The 21,782-nt window shown below is 37.1% G+C and overlaps 1 protein-coding gene across 1 annotated transcript; it reads right to left on the reverse strand.

The window, feature by feature from the left end:
* Window positions 1–15,451: 15,451 nt before the first annotated feature.
* LOC145161616 (protein SGT1 homolog A-like) lies at window positions 15,452–18,767 on the reverse strand. Its single transcript, XM_079081171.1, has 10 exons — window positions 18,486–18,767; window positions 17,798–17,867; window positions 17,458–17,582; window positions 17,133–17,292; window positions 16,938–17,034; window positions 16,744–16,809; window positions 16,509–16,647; window positions 16,100–16,176; window positions 15,910–16,014; window positions 15,452–15,813 (listed from the first exon to the last, which is right to left on the reverse strand). Exons 1-10 carry the CDS (start codon window positions 18,643–18,645, stop codon window positions 15,706–15,708), a joined length of 1,107 nt encoding a protein of 368 aa, XP_078937297.1. The 5' UTR covers window positions 18,646–18,767; the 3' UTR covers window positions 15,452–15,705.
* Window positions 18,768–21,782: the final 3,015 nt, after the last annotated feature.

Raw genomic sequence — 21,782 nt, forward strand, 5'->3', positions numbered from 1 at the left:
GTGCTGCTCAAATCTTCACTATTATCATGTGAGTTTATACCCCTATATTTTCACTATTTTTATAATGTTTAGGGGGGAAATACAAGTAAAATACAAGGAAATCTTGTATAAATAACAAAATTTATTATTGTTATTTTTACTAAAATAAACATACTATTTTTACTAGTTTGGGATTTATTACAAAAATAAACATATAAATTATAATAGGTATAATTTATGAGTAATGCATATTTATCAATACACTTTGTGGAAATACATATTACTTTCTATATTCAGAGTAACTTGTGAAAATAATCATATAAATTATATTAAATATAATTTATGAGATATTTACAATATATCTATTACAAAGATATTTTTCAATATTCTACACATAACCGTCAATATAGCATTTGTGAGACACGCTTCAAGTACTTATTTAAGTACAAAACAAAAGTCCTGAAAATTATAACCAGAGTCTCCTTGAGGGATAGCGTGACACTTGTGTATAGATCTATACGGGACTGACAATCCCACACCTGAAATGTTCACTACAGTTAGGCCGACAGGCCTGGGGTGACAATTGTCGTACCATATTTCGACGCATGAAGAACGTCGTGTTTCAGGCGATGCTTAGGTCATCAAGCATGGTTATGATAACTCACAATTTGGTGTTGAATAATGCGTTTAGTGTATGAATAAGAAAACAACTTCATATGGTTTTATTAAATAATGAAACTATAACACAGTATTTTACAAATGGTAAATTTAGGCTTCTACAGAGAATTCATAATAGTATAAGATACAAAATACTATTTTACTACATGGAAAAGATTCATCTTATAGTTTTATGTGAATTAAAGCTATATAATACTAGTTCAGAACACCAATACATATACAACAGAAAATATAGGATTTTATGAGTGAATATACTTATCTCTTTAAGAAACAAATGACAGAGTTATTTTACAAAAATACTTATGAACTTACCAACTTAATGGTTGACACTCTTTTCAAAACTACTTGTATTTTCAAGGAATTTATAAACAGGTATCCACAAGTTTTGAGGAAGACAGAGTTTCATATAAATATGTCTTTTAATTATACTTTTCGGTGTCAAATATTCAATGATTTGAACACGAATGTATAGTTATGTTTTATCAATGTAATGAATATTGTACTTTGATTACTATTATGCATTGTCGTGATACTATACATGAAGTCAGCCACTCCCGAATGTTTCCGCCGTTCCGGTTTGGGGGTGTGACATCAACATATCCTCGAGGGTCTGAATGGTCCGCTCGCTCTGACCGTCGGTCTGCGGATGGAATGTTGTACTAAAGTGTAACCGCGTGCCCAGTTCCTCGTGGAACTTCTGCCAGAAACGGGAGGTAAATCTAACATCCCGGTCGGACACAATGGAGACCGGAACCCCATGGCGAGCAACGATCTCGCGGACATACACGTCGGCCAACTTCTCGGCCGAAGAACTCTCCCGTATCGCCAAGAGATGGGCACTCTTGGTCAATCGATCCACGATGACCCATATAGCATCAAATACCTTCGCCATCCTTGGCAACTTGGTAATGAAGTCCATCGTGATCTGTTCTCACTTCCACATGGGAATCTCTAGGGGCTACAGCTAACCATGCGGCCTCTGATGCTCGGCCTTGACCATCGTATAGGTCAAGCACCTCTCGACATGCCAAGCGATTTCTCGCTTCATGCATGGCCACCAGTAACTCAAACTCAGGTCTCGGTACATCTTGGTGGCCCCTGGGTGAATAGAGAAGTGATACTTATGAGCCTCCTCCATGACTGTCTGTCTGACCCCACCCGTCATCGGAACCCATACCCGATCGCATCGGGTCAACAATCCACGTCTATCCTGCACAAACCGGGAGTTCTCGCCCTTGATCCTCTCCATCTTCCAGTTCTCCGGTCGCATGCCCTCAACCTAAGCATCCCTGATCAAGCTCACCAGCGGAGAATCCACCGATATCCTCATACATATCGCTGGGGTGGAAGGCCCAACTGACTTGCGGCTCAAAGCGTCCGCCACCACATTCGCTTTACCAGGGTGGTAAAGGATCTCGCAATCGTAGTCCTTGACTACATCCAGCCACCTACGCTGCCTCATGTTCAGGTTTGGCTAATCCATGATGTGTCTCAAGCTCTTATGATCCGTGTATATGGTACAACGGACCCCATATAAATAATGGCTCCATATCTTGAGAGCGAACACCACTGCTCCCAGCTCCAAATCATGCGTAGGGTATCTAGTCTCATGCGGATTCAACTGTCGCGATGCGTAGGCTATCACTCGTCCTCTCTGCATGAGGACCGCCCCCAAAGCTGTGATGGAGGCATTGTCACAACTAGCATTTTAGCTAGGAAATTCTATTCTCATGCAAACATTCATCCAATGTAATAACTTGTACTCTAAATGAATATCATACACTATGCTCATTTAATGACAACAAACTTAATCAACACTCTTCAGTAAAGCCCAAAATCTTATACAATACACCTCTTATAGTCAGTTATGTGTTGAAAACCCTAAATATTCCAATTCAAGTTTAACATGAACCAGGATTCTCTTCTTGGGCCTAATAGACCAATAAACCTTCAACTTGACTATCTTGGGCCTAGGAACCCTAATTGGGCTCTAAATGGACCCACATTCATAAAATTTTAGCATTTTGGGCCATGTGGGCCTAGAATGAACCTTCTTATTTCTAATGGGCCGTGAACGCATTTTAAGTGGGCTTCATTGGGCCGTGACCCTCATAAGGGCCCAATGGGCCGAAAAATAATTATTGGGCTTCATAAATTCGAACAAGACCAATAATGGGCCAAATAATTTCATCTTCCTCTCTCTTAAGCCCGATTCTCGGCCCATTATGCTTATTTGACAAAAAAAAAGGAAAAATGGGGAATTTTGTGCATTAGACACCTCATGTTTGCATGGTGGTCTTCCATGCAAACATCACCTCACCATCTCTCTCTCTCTTCTCTTCTTCTACCTCTCGGCCGAAACCCCTCCCCTCACCTCTCTCATTTCCTTTCAAACATCTTCAAAACACTCTCTAGAACACCTCCCTTTTTCCTCCAAAATTTTTGAGATTTAGGGTGTAGCTTCAAGAGATTCTTCTTCAAGATCACCAAATTTGGTAAGTTCTTACTTAGATCTATGATTTAACTTCTTGATCTCTTCAAAAATCTCCTCTTACACCCATATTTTTGTGGATCATGTTTCTTAGAACCATCCAAGTTCGAAAACCTCTTCAAGAGGCTTGCTAAAGCCGATATCTTCGTCAATCTCTTCATCAAACCGAATCCAACCCCAAAGTGAGTTCACACCCCCCTTGATTTCGGTTTACTTTGTTTTTGGGGGAGAATACAAGTTGTTATGTGTTAGATCTATGTATTTGTGCATGTTTATGTGTGTTTTCTAAGTGTATGTTGTGATTGTGTAAGGAACTTCATAGATCTAGACAATATTTGGGAACTACAACACTTTATACAACTTACTACAAGGATAAATGTGTTAACATGTGAAGATTCATAAGAAACTAAACAAAATCTTGAAAAAGGGCCATTTTTGACAAATAACCAAAAAGATGAGACTTTCTTGGCATTTACAGTTTTACAAGGACTAAAAGAGTCACTTTTATACAAAAGTGAGCTTTTATGATATCCTTGGGAATAAAAGGGCCAAAAATGCAAGTTTTTGTATATTGGGCCATAAAAATGGGTTTTTCGGTTTTATTGGGCCTAAATTGTAAAAACCTCGATTTTTATGGAGTAAATTGTCATTTAACTCAAGTTTGAGTCAAAATGCAAACCTACGGTTTCATGGGTTAAAAATGAAATTTTTACAAAACTTGGGCCAAAAACGTAAATTTATGAAATGTGAGATAAAAATGCAAATTTTTACAATCATGGGCCGAAAACGTCATTTTTTAAAACTTGAGTCGAAAAGTGTCATTTTATTTAAAAATGGACTGAAAATGTAAATCTTTACAATAATGAGCCAGAAATAACATTTTATATATTTTGGGCCAAAAATGTCAAGTTCTGTAAAAATGGGCCAAAAATATTCACTTACATATATTTGGACCATAAACGTTAATTTCTTGATATTGGGCCTAGCATATTCATTACATGTCTATTTGGGCCTTTGTGGCCCATTTACGTGTTTGTTGGACCCAATATGGTTATTACATGTAAATTTGGGCATTTGTGACCCATTAACATGCTTAATGGGCCCAATATATACATCACATGCTTAGTGGGCCATAGCTGCTCCCTTGCATGTCTGTTGGGCCTTATACATACATATACCCATTTTCTGGGCTTTGCAAATCTTACTATATATAAGAAAACATTATACATAGCGAAATTCAATACTCGTGGAAAACAATAAATGATCTAGTGAGACTTGTCGGTTGACACCTCTAGAGTGTATGATCGTAGCATGTAGTTATAACCAGAGTCTCCTGGAGGGAGAGCGAGACTTTGTGTATAGATCTATACGGGGTGACTCCCCACACCTGAGCTGCTCACTACAACTAGACTAGGCCAGTCTAAGGTGACAAACCTTACCGTCAATCAAACTGGCACCTAAGAACGCCACGACAGGCGAACTCGTCAAAAATCAAGTATGGTTAAAACTGCTCACTTAGAAATCTTCTCCAACATAATTTTATAGAATACCTATAAAATCTTGTGGATACAAAAACATACATATACTGTCATTCGGTCTTGGGGTTGAGACCACAACACTTTTATAAACATAAAATATCGGATTTTCTGGAGTATTAACTGTTAAACAATATCTTTTACGTACTACGGAAAATACATGGTTTTTATCTGAACTACATTTTTCTATACATTCCAAATATAGAAAACACACATGCATTAATATTTGATTTTGATACATCACGTTCAAACCATTTTTAGAAAATATCGGATTTTCTAGTGTTTACAAACTATTCAAAACTTTTCATTCAAATATGCTTATGAACTCACCAACATTATATATGTTGACGTTTTTCAAAATAACTTGTATTCTCAGGGAATCATTAAGAAGAAAGGTCAGCAGGAAATGGTGGAATTTGTTAAATTTTGTTATCAACATACATTAAATATTTTGAACATGTAATATTGTACTTGATGTAAACAATGTTGGTTGTATTTGATATGCATGATGATGATGTTGTCTTGTTTCAATTATATACAATTGTGATGATATTACAAGATGAAGTCACGCGCAAGCCCCCGGACGTTTCCGCCGTCTGGTTGGGGGTTGTGACAGGCATCACAGAACACCACAAAATCCTCAACTCCCTCCGGGAGGGTCAAGACTGGAGCCTCGCATAACCGCTGACAGAGGGTCTCAAACGCCCTCTGCTGCTCAGGGCCCCACCGGAAATCCACCCCCTTCCCCGTCAGACGATTGAGGGGTACTGCAATCTTAGAGAAATCCCGAATGAATCTCCGGTAGTACCCTGCTAATCCTAGAAAACTTCTGATGTCCGAAGGAGACTTCGGCACCTCCCACTGCATGACTGCCTCGATTTTGGCCGGGTCGACCAAAATCCCCTCCTGGTTAACGAGATGTCCGAGAAACTGGACCTCTCGCAACCAAAACTCACACTTCGAGAACTTGGCACACAGCCATTCTCGTCTCAGAACCCCCAACAACTCCCTGAGGTGCTCCTCGTGCTGCTCTCGGGTCTTGGAATACACCAAGATATCATCAATAAACACTAAGACCGAACGATCAAGCATGGGTCTGCAGACCCGATTCATCAGGTCCATAAATATTGTTGGCGCGTTGGTGAGCCCAAACGGCATCACCACGAACTCGTAATGACCATAATGAGTCTGAAACGCGGTCTTCTCCACGTCCTCCTCTCTGACCCGGACCTGATGATACCCCGACCTCAAATCAATCTTGGAGAACCAAGATGCACCCTGCAACTGATCAAAGAGATCATCTATCCTCGGGATTGGATAACGGTTCTTCACCGTCAACTTGTTAAACTCCCTATAATCAATGCACATCCGGTGCGAACCGTCCTTCTTCCTGACGAAGAGGATCGGTGCTCCCCATCAAGAACTGCTAGGTCCAATGAACTGCTTGCCCAGCAGTTCCTGCAGCTGTGAAGGAAGCTCCTGCATCTCGGGTGCCACCAACCGGTACGGCGCCTTGGCTATAGGAGCCGCACCCGACACCAGGTCGATCCGGAACTCGACTTGCCTCTCCAGAGGTATCCCTAGCAACTCCTCAGGGAACACGTCGACAAACTCCTTAACCACTGGAACCTCTCAAAATGAAGTCTGATTCCCCACCCGCGTATCCACCACATACGATAGATAACCCGCACACCCGTGTTGAATGTACTGCCGAGCCCTGGCAGCTGAACAAAACCCTGATCCCACTTTGGTTCCCTCGCCATATACAATCAGTTCTCCCCCACTTGGGGTTCGAACTACCACCCGTTGGCCCTCGCAATCTATCATGGCACCAAAACGACTAAGCCAATCCATCCCTACGATCACGCACACCTCCCCCATGGGAATCGGTATCAAATCTATTGGGAAGGACACTCTGAAGATCTCCAACTTGCATCCTCGGTAGACCGAAGAAGCAGAAACTCTGTGTTCGTTGGCGATAGAGACTCGCAACGGACACTCTAGCTCGCCTACTGGCACACCGAACTCCCTACTAAATGTCTGAGATACGAAAGACCGACTCGCCCCTGAGTCAAATAAAACCAAAGCAGGCAAGGAGTTCACTAAAAACGTACCTAATCACAGGTACAACGGATAAGCATAAAACAGGGATAATAAATGAGATAAAGGATAGAAATATACCAACAACCACATCTGACGCTGCCCTGGCCTCCTCCGCTGTAAGCTGGAAGGCACGCCCCTGAGCCTTTGGAGGCTCTGCCTTAACTGGTCTCCCATCTACAATCCTCAAAGTAGCCGGTGCTGGAACCTGCGTCGGCCTGGCTGCGAGCTGCGGACAGTTGGTCTTCACGTGACCAACCTGATGACAATGATAGCATATCCTCATATCCGATGCAGGGGCGGACTGGCGACAGTCCCTAGCATAGTGCCCCTCCTTGCCACACTTGTGGCACCCACAACCCGCTCGACAATCTCCAGAATAACTCTTACCGCACTTTCCACAAGTGCGGCTCTGCTGACCCCCGGTCCTAGAATCAGCGGTCTTAGACCGCTTTGGCGCCGGCTAAGACTGTGTCGGGGCCTGACGCTGCTCCCTTAACTGCAGCTCAATCTCCAACTCACGCCGCCTAGCGGCCTTGTGTAGATCCAGTAGGTATCACATCGTTGTGTGGCAACGAACTGACGGATGTCCGTCTTGAGCATGCTTAGATAACGAGTCATCTGAGCCTGCTCGGAAGCAAACTCCAGGAAAAACATCGCCCTCTCAGTGAACATACGGGTGATCTCTGTCACCGACTCCCCATCCTGTCTCAAACTAAAAAACTCTTGGGCCAAACGTTCCCGCTCGACCCGTGGAATGTATCGGGCGTGAAACATATCCCTGAACTGCTCCCAAGTAACATCAGCTCTCTGCTCATCAGTGTACGACCCTGTCGTCAGCCTCCACCAGTCCTTGGCCCCGAGCCTCAGCACGTTCAGGGCACACCTGATCTTCTGGTCAGTAGGACATGAACATGTGAAGAAACAGCCCTCCACGTAAAATAACCACCTCATGGCTCTAATCGGATCTTGGGTACCATCGAATGTCGGGGGCTTCGTGTTATCAAAGTCCCGGTACTGGAAGCCACGACTGGCTCCACCTCCTCCCATCGCTATTATAGCCGATGCAGCTGCAATGGCAGCCGTCTCTGCAAGGGCTGAGTAACGCTCGTCGAAGTACTCAAACATAGCGGTCTTAATAGACCCAAACATCTCCGACAACTGTGCTCGGAACATAGCAGCAACCTCATCATGTAGGATCTCTCGAATCCTGGCATCCAACTCCTCTGTACCCATCTGCACCACATGCTCAGGTGTTGTTGGCCCCTCCTGGCCTCCGTCTCCTGAGCCTAATCCTGAACCGGATCCAGTCACAAAGCGTCTCGTAACCACCATGCTGAAAGTATAACAGGAATATATCAGACAATCCGCATAAATATCTGGGAACCAACTCCCAACTAAACCCTAGGGGTTGTGACTTCCTTGCTACGCGTATGGGTCCTGTGCTTTCAGTAGTATGGGCCCATACTACCTTCCACACCTACCCTTATTTGTCTCAAGTATCACCACAACACCCTAATAATATATAAACATAGCGAGCACTCAATCCTCACTCCTAGAGGAATGCTAAATATATCATAACTGACCTATCGGCCTCACACAACCCACTCATCCATGAAATTTCCACCAACCCCGTAGCACTAATGTATGCTAGCCATACATAACGCTGGACCCTATAGACTTTCGAATATCCAATCCTACCCTAAGACCTAATCATTAAGAACAGAACATAAGGCCAAATCAAACATTCTTGGGCTATAAGATCTTAATTATGTACAGTCGTGATGCATACAGTAAGCAACTACAATAATGATGTCAATCTCATATAAGGAAAATCCTTGGCTAGCAGGCATCATGTAATCACGCAATTCTATCATGCAATTCCTGAAGATCCCTATCCTAGTACTAGCATGTTGTTCTAACATATCACAATATCAAATAACCGTATGGTATTTTGGGGTCTACTTACTGGCTCCGGCTGATCGTACACCCTGCATCCTCCTTTTCTCATTTTGAAAACCATTTTAAAATTTATTTTGAAAATCCTTCCTTAGTTTGAAACTGGACTCACACGAGTGTTCATCCAGTTCACTCAAACCAAGGCTCTGATACCAACTTGTAACACCCATAAAATCCAAGCCAAATTTAAAACTTTTCAAAACATTTAAAACCAACAGTTATTACAGATTTGTTTTCAAAATAGTCTATATCAGAGTTTTCCCAGAAACATAAACAAAACATGAGGAGCTGTACGATCATGCCTTCGCCTTGCCGCGATCCCCTGATGTACCTGAAACAGTAAACTGAAACTGTAAGACCGAAAGCTTAGTGAGTTATCCCCGAAATACCAACCTCATATAACCATAATCATATCGTATCAACAAATACAGAACAACATGCAGGACGAGCCTTTAGCCTGACTGGACCGCCTCACAGGGCCTATAGCATATCTGGACCGCTCTCGAGCCTTCAGCATGACTGGACCGCCTCGCAGGGCCTACAGCCTATCCGGACCGCTCACCGGGTATGTTGGCCTACAGCACAAAGCAGGACTGCCTCAACCCAACCCCCAATCAACAAGCATGTGCACATAAATATCATACGCTAGCTCATATCATATAACAGTCAAACCGATCTAACATATCACTAATCATAGCAACATCCCAATAACCGGGATACAGACCTAACCGGTCACTAACATAGCATCATCCTATAACCAGGACACCGACCTAACCAGGTCACTAAGCATAAGCATATCACCATCCTAACTACCACGATGTAATCAATAAACATATCATGCCATAATCCAGATACCAATCCATAAAGGGTCGGCCTTGGTGCCTTAGACCCTGTTGATATAGTGAGGATAACTCACCTCGCAACTGTCGACTCGAAAGATAAGCTCAACCTCTCGGATCACCAACACAAACTCCACCACCTGTAGTTACCATCAAACCATGTTCATAAATTTCCAATTTCCCAAAATGTCCCCAGAAGTCAACTGGTCAAAGTCAAAATCAAAGGTCAAGGTCAACAATCCATGTTGACCTCAACTCGTCGAGTACCCTTAGCTACTTGCCGAGTTCCTTGCATAACTTGTCAACTCGCCGAGTCACTAGAGTGACTCGTCGAGTTCCTACGGTTTGCGGCCGTAAACTCCTTGGCCAACTCGTCAAGTTTCCCTTACAACTTGCCAAGTTCAAATGTGTCCAAGGGTTGGGAAAAAACCCTAGTCGACTCGCCGAGTCACCCAACTGACTCGCCGAGCCCACGACTATCTTCATCGGACTCGTCGAGTTGACCATGCAACTCGTCGAGTCCCTTCAGTCATTCATCCATACAAATGCTTTTTAAGCCATTCTAAGGTTCCATATTGCAGATCCAGCTTCCCAAGGCATGTTTATCACGTAAAGTTGCAAACTTTACGTGCATGCAAAGCTCTAAAGTCTTAAAATGACAAAACCAAGCTTGCAAAGAAGTCTTATACTTGAGGAGAGGTTCATACTTGCCAAAGCTAAAAACTTTATGGACTTAGAGACCAAGGAAAGTCCAGATCTGAAGTTACAACTTCAGATCTTAGCTTATACCCATGAATAGCTTCTTATTATGCTAGAAAAGCCCAAATCTTTAACCAAATGAGATCTAGAATGAAATGAGGTCAAGGTAACGACTTGATACCTTCCACTAGACGCCAACTGAGGTAAATATCAGATCCCCACAAGTTCTTTGCTTCAAATCACATGATCTCCAAGCTCTTCTCACCAAGAATCCTCTTCCAAAACTTAAAACACACAACGGAGCACACACACACGTATTAGGGTTTTGCTGAGCTCTCAAGGGATTGTAAAGAGGCTGAAGGAGGCTTATGGTTCTTTAAATAGGGTGCAAAACCCCAAAAATTAGGGTTTCATCCCCCAGCACCTACTCGTCGAGTCCATTCTTGGACTCGGCGAGTAGGTCACTTAAACACGTGGACCAACCCGCTGCTACTCGACGAGTCGGGCAACCAACTCGTCGAGTAGACCTTGAAATCAAGAAAAATCTTATATCAGAAATCGATACCTGAGAATGGGGGCGTTACATCCTCACCGGAGTCTGTCCTCCTTCCCTCCTCGCCTCTTCTTCTCAGCATTCTACCCTTCTTCTTAAACCTTGCCTTTGCCAAACCCTCTCATTCAGCAACTCTTATACCTCCCTACTAAAAAAAAAACGCAGCCACCCCCCCCCCCTTTTTTTTTAATATTGCAATCTTTTTTAGACAATTTTTTTTAGCCTTTTTTTAATTAACACTCATTTTTTTTTTAAAAAAAAATCTCATTATTTTTTAATACTCATTTTTTTACACCCATTTTTTCAGCCAATTTTTTTTCTTTCTATTTCATCCTATTTTTTTTAACACTCGTTTATTTTATTTTTTCACCAATTATTTTTTAATATTTTTCTGTTAGCCTTTTTTTTCTCTTGCTAAAAACCAAACCCCAATAATTTTTTTTCACCAATTTGTTATTATTTTTACTAACACCAATTTTTACCACTGCAACCTATGATCAGAAACATTTTTGTGAAGAACAATTTTTACAAGACTCGATTTATTGTCTTCGCAAAAGAGATTATTATTGGAGATTTATTCATGCTTCAATCGTCACGATGGATTACTTCTTGCTGATTATATTGGAAGAATTTTATTATATTTTCCATGAGGATTGCCCTTTAATCAAGGTCCATCGACCAACATTCCTTATATCAGTGTCTTAGAACCAATGATCCTTCATACCGCAGTCGGACATCATATTCCTCTTCACGATGATTACACCGTAGTTGCGTCTGATCAACAAAATTGTTTCGCAATCTTCGCTCTACGAAGACTTTTTATGACTTGTAGCTCTTGATCTTCAGTTGACGAACCATGGGTCTTGAGCAAGTGGACTTTGTTTATTGAAGACGAATTCAGGAGTTCCGGCACCGCAGTTTGGGTACATCGGCATTTTCCAGCAGAGCAGAGATTTTTCACGCAGAGTTCTTATTGTTACTTCGGTACTTGTTCAAACAGCTTTCGACGATAGAATCAACCGGCTACTTATGACCTTGGAAGTATTAATATACTTTCTGTCTTGTGTTTTATCGAGACCCTTCATACATCTAGGGAGAGCGTGCGAAGCTCTTGGTATCCGACACTGTCCATCTTGATTGATTTATTTATTTTTGATATCCAGGCATTGGTTATCAAAAATAGGGAGAGAATATTATGAGCATCCGGATTATTGGTTATGTTTTTCAGAGTGTGGATTTTGAGGATATCTGGGAAAAGGAGATCATTTAGTATTTGGCGTGCTAATTGATCTTGGCAAATTAAAGGTCCAATTGGGTTCCATATTGCAGATCCAGCTTCAATTGGCAAACATGCCTCGGTGCTTAGAAGACTTTGACTATAGAGTTTTCATCGCCCATTTTCAGACAACAGTGCCTTTAAAGGTCCAATTGGGAGCTCGGATTCTTGGCAGAGTATCTCAAGAATTTTCTGTTTCTTTTTGCATTTAGGCTACGTATGTTAATTAGGAGGAGGAGGAGGGCATTCACGTCTTTTTCTCATACAAAAATTTGTCTCGGTCTAAATCTTAGTTCACTGTACGCCAAACACAATATCATGTCAGGTCCTGTCAATTATAGGACAAATAATGCTAAAATATTGAATTTAATTTTAAAAACAGGGTTTCATGATAATGATTTGTTTCTCTTTCTTCCAAAATGTTTCATTTGGTGGCAACTTTCTTGAATTGTTGGTGTAACATAATTGTTGTATATATGGTGTAGGAGAGAGAATGGAGTGTTGTTATTGAATCTGATGAAAATAGTGACGGGGGTTTCACATTTTTATCCAAGGAAAAGGAAACAACAGGTCTTAATTATTTTAGGTCATTGTATTTGATTTAATTAATAAAAATATTATTTAGAATCATGTGTTATGATGAGATGTAGGAAATTATCTCATGTCTTTTTAATAAATTATCCTTTTATTTTATTCTGATGTAGGGCGTGTTCGGCACGCAGCTTTTGGGAGCTTCTAGCTTCTAGCTTTTAAGAAAACGTTAGTTCAAAAGAAAAAACCTCGTTCGGCAAAAGGAGCGTTTAGCTTTTAGCCTAAACAAAAAGCTCCAAAATCAAAAGCTACATGGAGTAGCTTTCAACAAAAAGCTCCAAAATCAAAAGCTACCCGCTAACCGTTACCAGCTAGTTTTGCCGAACACGCTCGTAATCTCATACGGATGAGGAGAGTACAAAGGAAGAAAACCAAATATATATATATATATATATATATATATATATATATATATATATATATATATATATATATATATATATATATATATATATATTTTGTTCCTAAAAATGACAAACGCACCCTTCATGCAAATACCCCCATAACAACCTGATCGCTTTTAGGAAACCAAGAATGTCAATTGCTTATGAAATTACCCAACCTAAAACATCTTCTTTCTTTTTTACTTTTTCCCCACGATTGTCCAAAATAGTCGTTCCTTTTATTAAATCTTCTACATTTAATAAACCAGTTTAACCAATCTTTTTTATGAAATATAACCAAAATATCAAATCCTCAACTTCCTACTCCAATTTATATTAAAGTGCACAAGGAATACAAAGGACCAAATTCCATATTTTATTAAATATAAACACATGCTTTATTAAAAAAAATGTACTTTACCTTTTTTTTTAACCCCAATAGGACAATAATACCCCTTAAAATTTCATACATTTTTATATTATAATATCTTATTTTTTCATTGTATCTTGAAACATTTTACCAATAATAATCAAGCATTATATGCAAAGTGCAAACATCCACTTTCGGTAAAAAAGCATAAGTACATTGTTATTATGGGTTAAAGTTTTCTAATATAAGTTATGTAATTGTATTTTTTTAGTAAAAGGCGAAAGAATAGTTCGCTTTGTGTTCACTGCGTAGCTGCGTTAATATAAGTTATGTTATTGTAGGCAACACATGTGACTGTTACAAACTGACCAACAAAGAGATTTTATCGGTTTAACACAGGAAGTTTAAATATCTTTCTCTCTCTCTCTCAAATGAAGAACGATTTCATATTAAATATTTTTTTAATTTAGAAAAAAACATGTTTTAGTGCTTATAAAAGAAAAATAAATTTCAAAGTAAAAACTTATTTTTGCAGTTAGCCTATTGCAAAAATATGATTGTGTGTAAAAGTTAAAAAAAATAATTGTTTTGTTAAAAGCTTTCCTCATTTTGACTAATTTTGTTATTTTCTTTAAAGCTTTCCTCATTTTGACTAATTTTGTTACAATTTCGCATAAAAAAAGTTTAATTATTATTTTTAGATTATAGGAAGGTGCACTCTACGTGAACATACCAGAAATATGAGTCCTTTATAGTTAATTTAGAGGCTAATTTATCTATAGGCTTGTATTTCTCTTGATATAAATGAAAATATGTTTCTTTAATGAATAGTAATCGGTTCTCATTTTTTAGCAGGTGATTTGGATCAACCAACAAATAGTTTCGTTTCCTTTTACTTTTATGCTAAAATAACTAATAATTATTATCATATATTTCTTATTTGGCTTTTGAACAGTGGCCTCAAGATATAGAAGCAACTGACGGTTTTAGTATTTAGGTTTTAACACCAGTTTAAAGTTTATGGTATAATGAACAAAAAATAAGTTTGTATGTATTTGTATAATTGGAACAAATGAACGATATAAGTACAAAAAATAATGAATTTAATAGTACAATGTTATAATTGGAACAAATGAAATACGGTGTTATACAAGAAAATAAAATCGATCTATTGTTGTAGAGTTTTGCAGATTCCTCCCACTTGTCAAAGTTATATATTTTGCTATTCTTTTACCTATACTAGAAAAATAATAACATTTGTTTACCTATAATGACAATCTATTTACGATTTTCTTACAGGTAATAAAGAAGTTCATCTCCTATATTGGAAGATTGGGTAAGGTAAGTTGTTATTCTTTGCAATTTGCCCAAAAAAGATGCAGTCATATTATTGGACGATATTACCCCTGTGAGCCATATTATTGTATTTTTTCATTAAACTTAATTTGCTTGTAAGATAATTGGATAGCTTTCAAGTAAAGTTCGATGAATGTTAACTAAAATTAAAGAGAATTAGTTTAACATTCTAATTCTATTTTTTCTCATTAGGTCATTATACTTTGTAAAATCGCCTTATTTTAGTTGTGAAACATGTTTTGTATATGGATTGCATTGTGTGAAACATTCTAATCGCTTTTTCATTCATATGATGTTTATTTAAGTAGATTTGTCATTCTACAATAGTAACAAATTACATGATGATGATATAGAACAAAGTAAAATTAATATTTTTTTTATTACGCCGGTCAACCGTCCACCGAAGGGGTATAAAACTAGTTTACATTGAAAGTTAAAGAGTAAGCATTAAAATAAAAATAATAAAGAAGCTCTCATTGTATTAAAAGGATGAAAAGATATAATATGGACTATTTATGCTTGAGACCATATGAAAAAAAAAAAAGTGTGAATGAAATTATATATATATATATATATATATATATATATATATATATATATATATATATATTATCAAAAAGCAAATGTAAAAACAAAAAGATATGATAGGAACCAGTAGAATTAGTGAAAAATAAGAAAACCAAACAACCAAAACAATCAATCAAGTATGGAATGAAAGCAGAGTTGGAAGGTGAGAGAGCAAATATAGATAGCATCATGGTACACGACGAGAGAGTAAAAAAATAAAAATAGCTCAAAAAGACTCGCTCTATAATCTATATAGTAGTAGTATATAGACAGACAACTTGAAACCTTTTCCTAGCAAACCAAACCAAACCAAACCAAATCAAATGAAATCAATGCTCCCATTTTTTCAATTCCATGCCGTCTGGAGGGGTTCCTTCCACCATCTTTGATCCCACCTCTTTCCAGTTTGTTGACAACACTGTCCCATTCGACTCAACCTGTTGTTTCATTTTCACTTTCATTTATATCCTCTTCATTATATATACTACTAATTGTATTAAAAATATGAAATAAAAAAAATTAAATGATCTTACAAAAGATTTTCTCATGGCCCTTCTTGTATCATCATCTGCATCTTTGTAAATATCACGGAAGAACTTATTAAGAGCTGCATCCCCATCCAGTTTTTCATCTTTTTCCTGAAAACACAAAACACAAAACACAAAAGTTAAGTGAGGCATTGAGTGTGTATATGTGTAATCAAAGACAAAGTGTATTGTATACCTCCTTTTTCACTTGGGCTTCAAGCTTATCCCAGTCTTTCGTTGGTTTGGAGGAAGGATATGTAGGTCTTTGATTACCTACACAACACAACACTAAAATTAACCTCTTGTTTTTTTTTTTTTTTTTTCCTTTTTTGAATTATCGGGCTCTTTCTTTTTAACTTAAATGGGTTAACCACTAATCTAGACACCTATAAATTAAATGCCTTAATCCGTTCAGCCAAAACAAAGATAAACCCCAACTAACATTTTACACATTCAGCAACACTACCTACAAACAACTTTATGTGATTTCTTTTTTCAAAAAAAGAAGAGACAACATGTTTATCTGCTATGGGTGTTTCTTTTTTACTTAATGCAGAAAAAACAACTTAACAGATGATCATATATACAATTGAAAGTGAGGTTACCTGAAGAGACATTGCTTCTTTGTGCAACCACATTGTTATTACCATATTCAAGAGATGTCCACTGAAGAGGTTCAGCTTTTGCAAGCCGGATTTCAACTTTGGTTGACAGAACTTCATATCTACACCTTGCAGGGACTATCTGTGAATTATCACAACAAAATATGCATATTAGTTATTATAATTAAGAAAAAAGAAACAGAACAGTTTTAAAAAAAAACAAGTTTATGTGTATCACCTTCCCAAACAAGCGAGGCTGGAAAATGTAAGCATCTTCACCAGGGACATCAATAGTTACACTTATCTGGAAAAAGCAGCAAGGACTCAATTCAGTCAAATATCAGACCCACTTTTTTCTTTATGAAAGTTGTAGAAAAAAAAAATCATGACAGATATATAGGAATTAAAAAGAGAAGTAAAATGGCAACATACAATTTGCTCCCCATAATTGATAGACACACAGTTAGCTGCAATTCCCTTGGCAAATATGGTCACAACAACCTCCTCTGGCTTCTGATAAAATTCATGCCTGCAGAAAATTGAAGCACAGATATAAATCTGCAAGAAAACAAACACTGAAGGATGTTTTGAAACAAGTGAGGAAGATTTTGAGAAATAGATTCAGACCTGTATTTGGGTTTTGGTGGTGTTGTTGTGATGACCTGGCTAGATATATTCTTTTCTTCTTCAGCATCTTTTGTAGTTGCATCGGTTTTTTCTAGTTGATGAGAATTAGAAGTCACAGGGGTTACATCTGATGACTGTGTTGGTAGCTCACCATTTTCCTCTGTTGAAAAAGTGAAACACAAATGAGAAAGGCAGTAGCATGTAGATGTACACTTAAAGCTTAATAACTTATGATGTAATCTTGTAAACCAACAATGTCCCTTTTAGTGATGATATCAAAAATCAGATTCCATTGATGTTAGCATGCCTATGAATATTTAATTACCTGCAATGCACTTGTCACACTTTTTAATCCAATCTGTGAATCTTGTATCATCTGGGGCAAATGTAGAGCCAGCTTCAAAGGCTGATTTGGCAGTCTGATATTCTTCAAGACTGAAACATGCTGTCCTGTAAAACAGGATACAAAAAGTTACCACATGTTCAAACATACAAAAACAACAACACATTCACAAAATTGGCATGGGTTAGCAGCAGGGGCAGCATTTGGAGAGTGCAGTTAAATCCTTCTATTTAACCAATACAAGTGATACAAATACAATAAACATAAATGTCGAGTTGAGAGACTAGATAGGAATTAACATGAGTTGTTCAAACAAACTCACCCTTTGCGTAAATATGCCTTAGGATTTGAGGAATCCAGTTCAATTGCTTTGTTTGCATCAGCAACAGCTTCTGCTCCCTCGAAGAAAAAGAAAATAGTAATTTGTTATTAGGTAAACACCAAAGAGAATAACAATTTCAACAGAAGTAAGCAGATAATACATACAAGTTAAACCTATTGCAAACCAACCCATGGTCCATATAATATTCCAATCAATTGCATATCTGAGCAAATCAACATACCATAAGATGATGTTTCACAATAATATTAGTATGTGCCTATAAAGGGCGCCCAATATCGTAATGAACTACATACAATATTCCAATCAATTGGATATAATATTCCAATCAATTGCATATCCGAGCAAGTCAACATATCATAAGATGATGGTTCACAATAATATTTGTATGTGCCCATAAAGGGCGCCGAATATCTTAATGAACTACATACAAAATACATCAAGTGAACCTAATCTGCAATCTCACATCCTTATAAAGCAAACACAGACACGAAGAAACTCAAAAGCACGCGCACTCAAGTGATAAGCAAAAACGGAATTCAAAGGCATTATCTGAATTAGAAATCAAACTATAGACGATTACGAAAATCTCAGATTAGGTTAGACTTAACCGTAACATGTGATATCAGTGTTTTCTTCTCAATAGGATCATAAAAGAGTAGAGATATACCGGTAAAGTTTTTGAGTTTGATATTAGCCTGAGAACGATCGGAGAAAAGCTCGGAGTTCTTAGGATCGATGAGGATGGCTTGAGAATAGAGTTCAACGGCTAGTTCGAAATGGTCGTCGATAAAAGCCTCCTTCGCCTTAGCCGCAAGATCGGACGACATCGGAGTAGTAGCAGAAGCCTCTGGAAGATGGTGGTTACTGATTTGTAGGGGCAAAAAGCGAACGAATGAACGATGCTTGACTTGAATCGTTAACCAAAGAATGATTGGGGGTTATATTATTGAAAAAAGGGAACCCGAGGCCTTGATCTAAATATCTATGGCTTCGTTCACACCAGAATAACCAAGTCTACGTCAACGCTTAAATTGGGTTATCACTTATGAGTTATGGCCATTATCAAAAGAATATTCACAATAAACAAAACATAATCTAAATCGATACTATTTATTATAGAGATTTCTCTTATATATTAGATTTGAAATAGGTTTTCTTTCAATTATGCATTTTGGAAACGTGATATCTTTGATTTCACTTACGTTATCCTAATTCAAACTTCTAGAACTATCGATTCTAAACTTCTAATTTAATCTAAACTTGTTTTTAAAAAAAATTAATAGTTGATTTTATACTTAAAAATAAGCACCTAAAATTTATTATTTAAATGGTTTAGATTTCATAACTAGCATGACACCATATCTTTCTTTTTAATTAATGTTTACACACACAATATATTACAATTTTAAATGATTTTATAACTTAAATATTTTCTTTTATAAACATCATCATAGTATTAAACATTTGCTTATGAATAAATACAAAATCAATTGTCGTGCGTTCGTTTAGCGATAAAAATAGGAAAACTCATTAATTTTAAGTCCCAAAATCATTTTTCTTGTTTTGAAACATCGTTTTTTTTTTCATATTGGTTGTGAAATAAATAAGTATTTGGCAACGAGTTTTTATATATATTTTTAAAAAATTTGAAGAGTTTTTACCTTTAAGTTTTTAAAAAAAATTGAATAAAAGAAACGTTTTGGAAATACAAGCTTAAATATTTTATTTAAAACCAAACTATTCTAATCAAAAAGTTATTTTAAATAGCTTGCAAAGGCTTTAGGTTATTTTCCATGTAATTTACAACTAACTGTTTTTATCAAACATACCATAATACAAAATTACAAAGTAACATTTACCTTTTTAAAACAATACAAAAAGAAAACGATGGATACATCAAAAAGACTTGGTCCGTTTTAGTCAAATTGGCAACTTGTCTTTCAATAGAAGGTAGGTACCAAAAAAAAAAAAGAATGAAGGTTCGAGGTAATGCCCCTTGTTCCTATGTAGTTTCGTTTTATCATCATCATCGAAATATTGCATTTCTTGCATTTCTTCTAATCCTTTTAGTTGTCTTAGGGATGTTTGCAGGCCCGCCCTGATATTTCCGAGCTTAGAAGTCTTTTGCCAAAATTAAATTGAGACTTCGTAATTCTTTTTTTATAAACTCTCATTAAATAAATTATATACCGCCAGGACCGTCCCGTTGATGTCACACTTGACAAAATGGTTTTTCTCTCGAAAGTTTTTGTTTTTTTCTAAACAAATATTGCATCAATTTCTTAATCAAAAGCTATAGCTTTTGCGTAATTTAAATTCTTTTCAAAATCATGTTTTCAGTTAAGTTAAGTCCATAAGACTTAAGGCCATGACTTAACACTAAAAAAAGCAAGTAAAATTACTTAATCGATATCCCACCTGGAAATATTGGTTAAATATCGGTAAATATCACCGATTTTTGCGGTCCGATATTTGACACTGCTATTATGAAAAGTACCGATAACCGATATCCCACCTGGAAATCGCCGATATTAACTGCTTAGCACGGTAATGGTACAAAAGTTTGAATATCATGGTAATACCGTACCAACCAATATATATATATATATATATATATATATATATATATATATATATATATATATATATATATATATATGAAATCGAATATTTTAATTTGTAACTGTTTTTAGTATGTATAGTTTTAAGAACATTATATAAGTCGTTTGGTCGTATTAATCAATAGTTATTACCATGTTAAGACAAAAATTTAAAACGTTACTTTAACGTTATTTCAATAGAATTCTTTTGTAAATTAAAAGAACTACGTAACTGATTTTTATACTAAACACAAAAATTACCCGATGTCATTGCTTATTTTTAAATCTTACAATAGAAAATTAAAAGAATTTGGTATATACCATTACCAATTTGTATCAACCAAACTTGTTGCTAGCCAAATATATTGGTACCAAGTATACTTGGTACGGTACCGGTAGAAAATTTTTTATACCAATTATACTTGGTACGATACACGGTTTAGAGAAAAATGAATTGGTACCGTACCAATTCTACTATATATATATATATATATATATATATATATATATATATATATATATATATATATATATAATAAAAACTATATGTGAATTTAATAAAAAAAATCATGTTTTGCAACATTTCAGCAACATGTTCCGTCTTAACTTTTCTCTATATCTAGGGATGTCAAAGGGAGCGGAAATAGTTGCCCCCGCCCCCGAATCCCCCGTTTACATAGCCCCCGATCCATCTCCCGTTCCCCCGTTTTATAGGCTTAAAAACACGACATGTCCAAAAATATATGACCAAACCACTATCTTATCGGCGTATGTTGTGAAGTGGAAAAACGTCAAGAAACCCTAAAATTAGATTATATATTGTTATTGATATATATACAAAACGCCCCCCCCCCCCCTGCGGGAGTACTGGACGGAAATACCCACTTCCGCCCCCGGTCCCAAAAATAAAACAGGGTTTAATTCCACCCCCGCCATCGACCCCGTCTCCGAATTTTTTAAAAAGTTAATCTCGTACGGAATCGGGGTCCTACAGAAGTTTTTGATATCCCTATCTATATCTGAATTTTAGTTGCATGAAGATGGATAAATTCATGTTCCTTTTGGTGATAAATGACTATAAATAAATGCATGGATTTTGTACTTAATTTGTCTTTCCCTCTCCTTTTTTGTTTAATTACAACGCTTTGTCAAACAAATATCACTTATAGTTTTTTTGTCATTTAATCCAAACATTTAAAAAAATGGTTTGCTGCTACACAAACTAATAAACACTTTCATCAAAAAATTGTTAGTTTATTTTAGAACACAATCTCAAATACCTAATTTTGAAACAAAAAACATGTAGTAATGTAACATTAGAGATTATAGGTATGTTTCTTTTTAATCCTTATATAAAATTTCTA

This window comes from Lactuca virosa, chromosome 2, assembly GCF_052849685.1.
Source record: "Lactuca virosa cultivar CGN04683 chromosome 2, Lactuca_virosa_CGN04683_v6, whole genome shotgun sequence".
NCBI classification, from domain to species: Eukaryota; Viridiplantae; Streptophyta; class Magnoliopsida; order Asterales; family Asteraceae; genus Lactuca; species Lactuca virosa.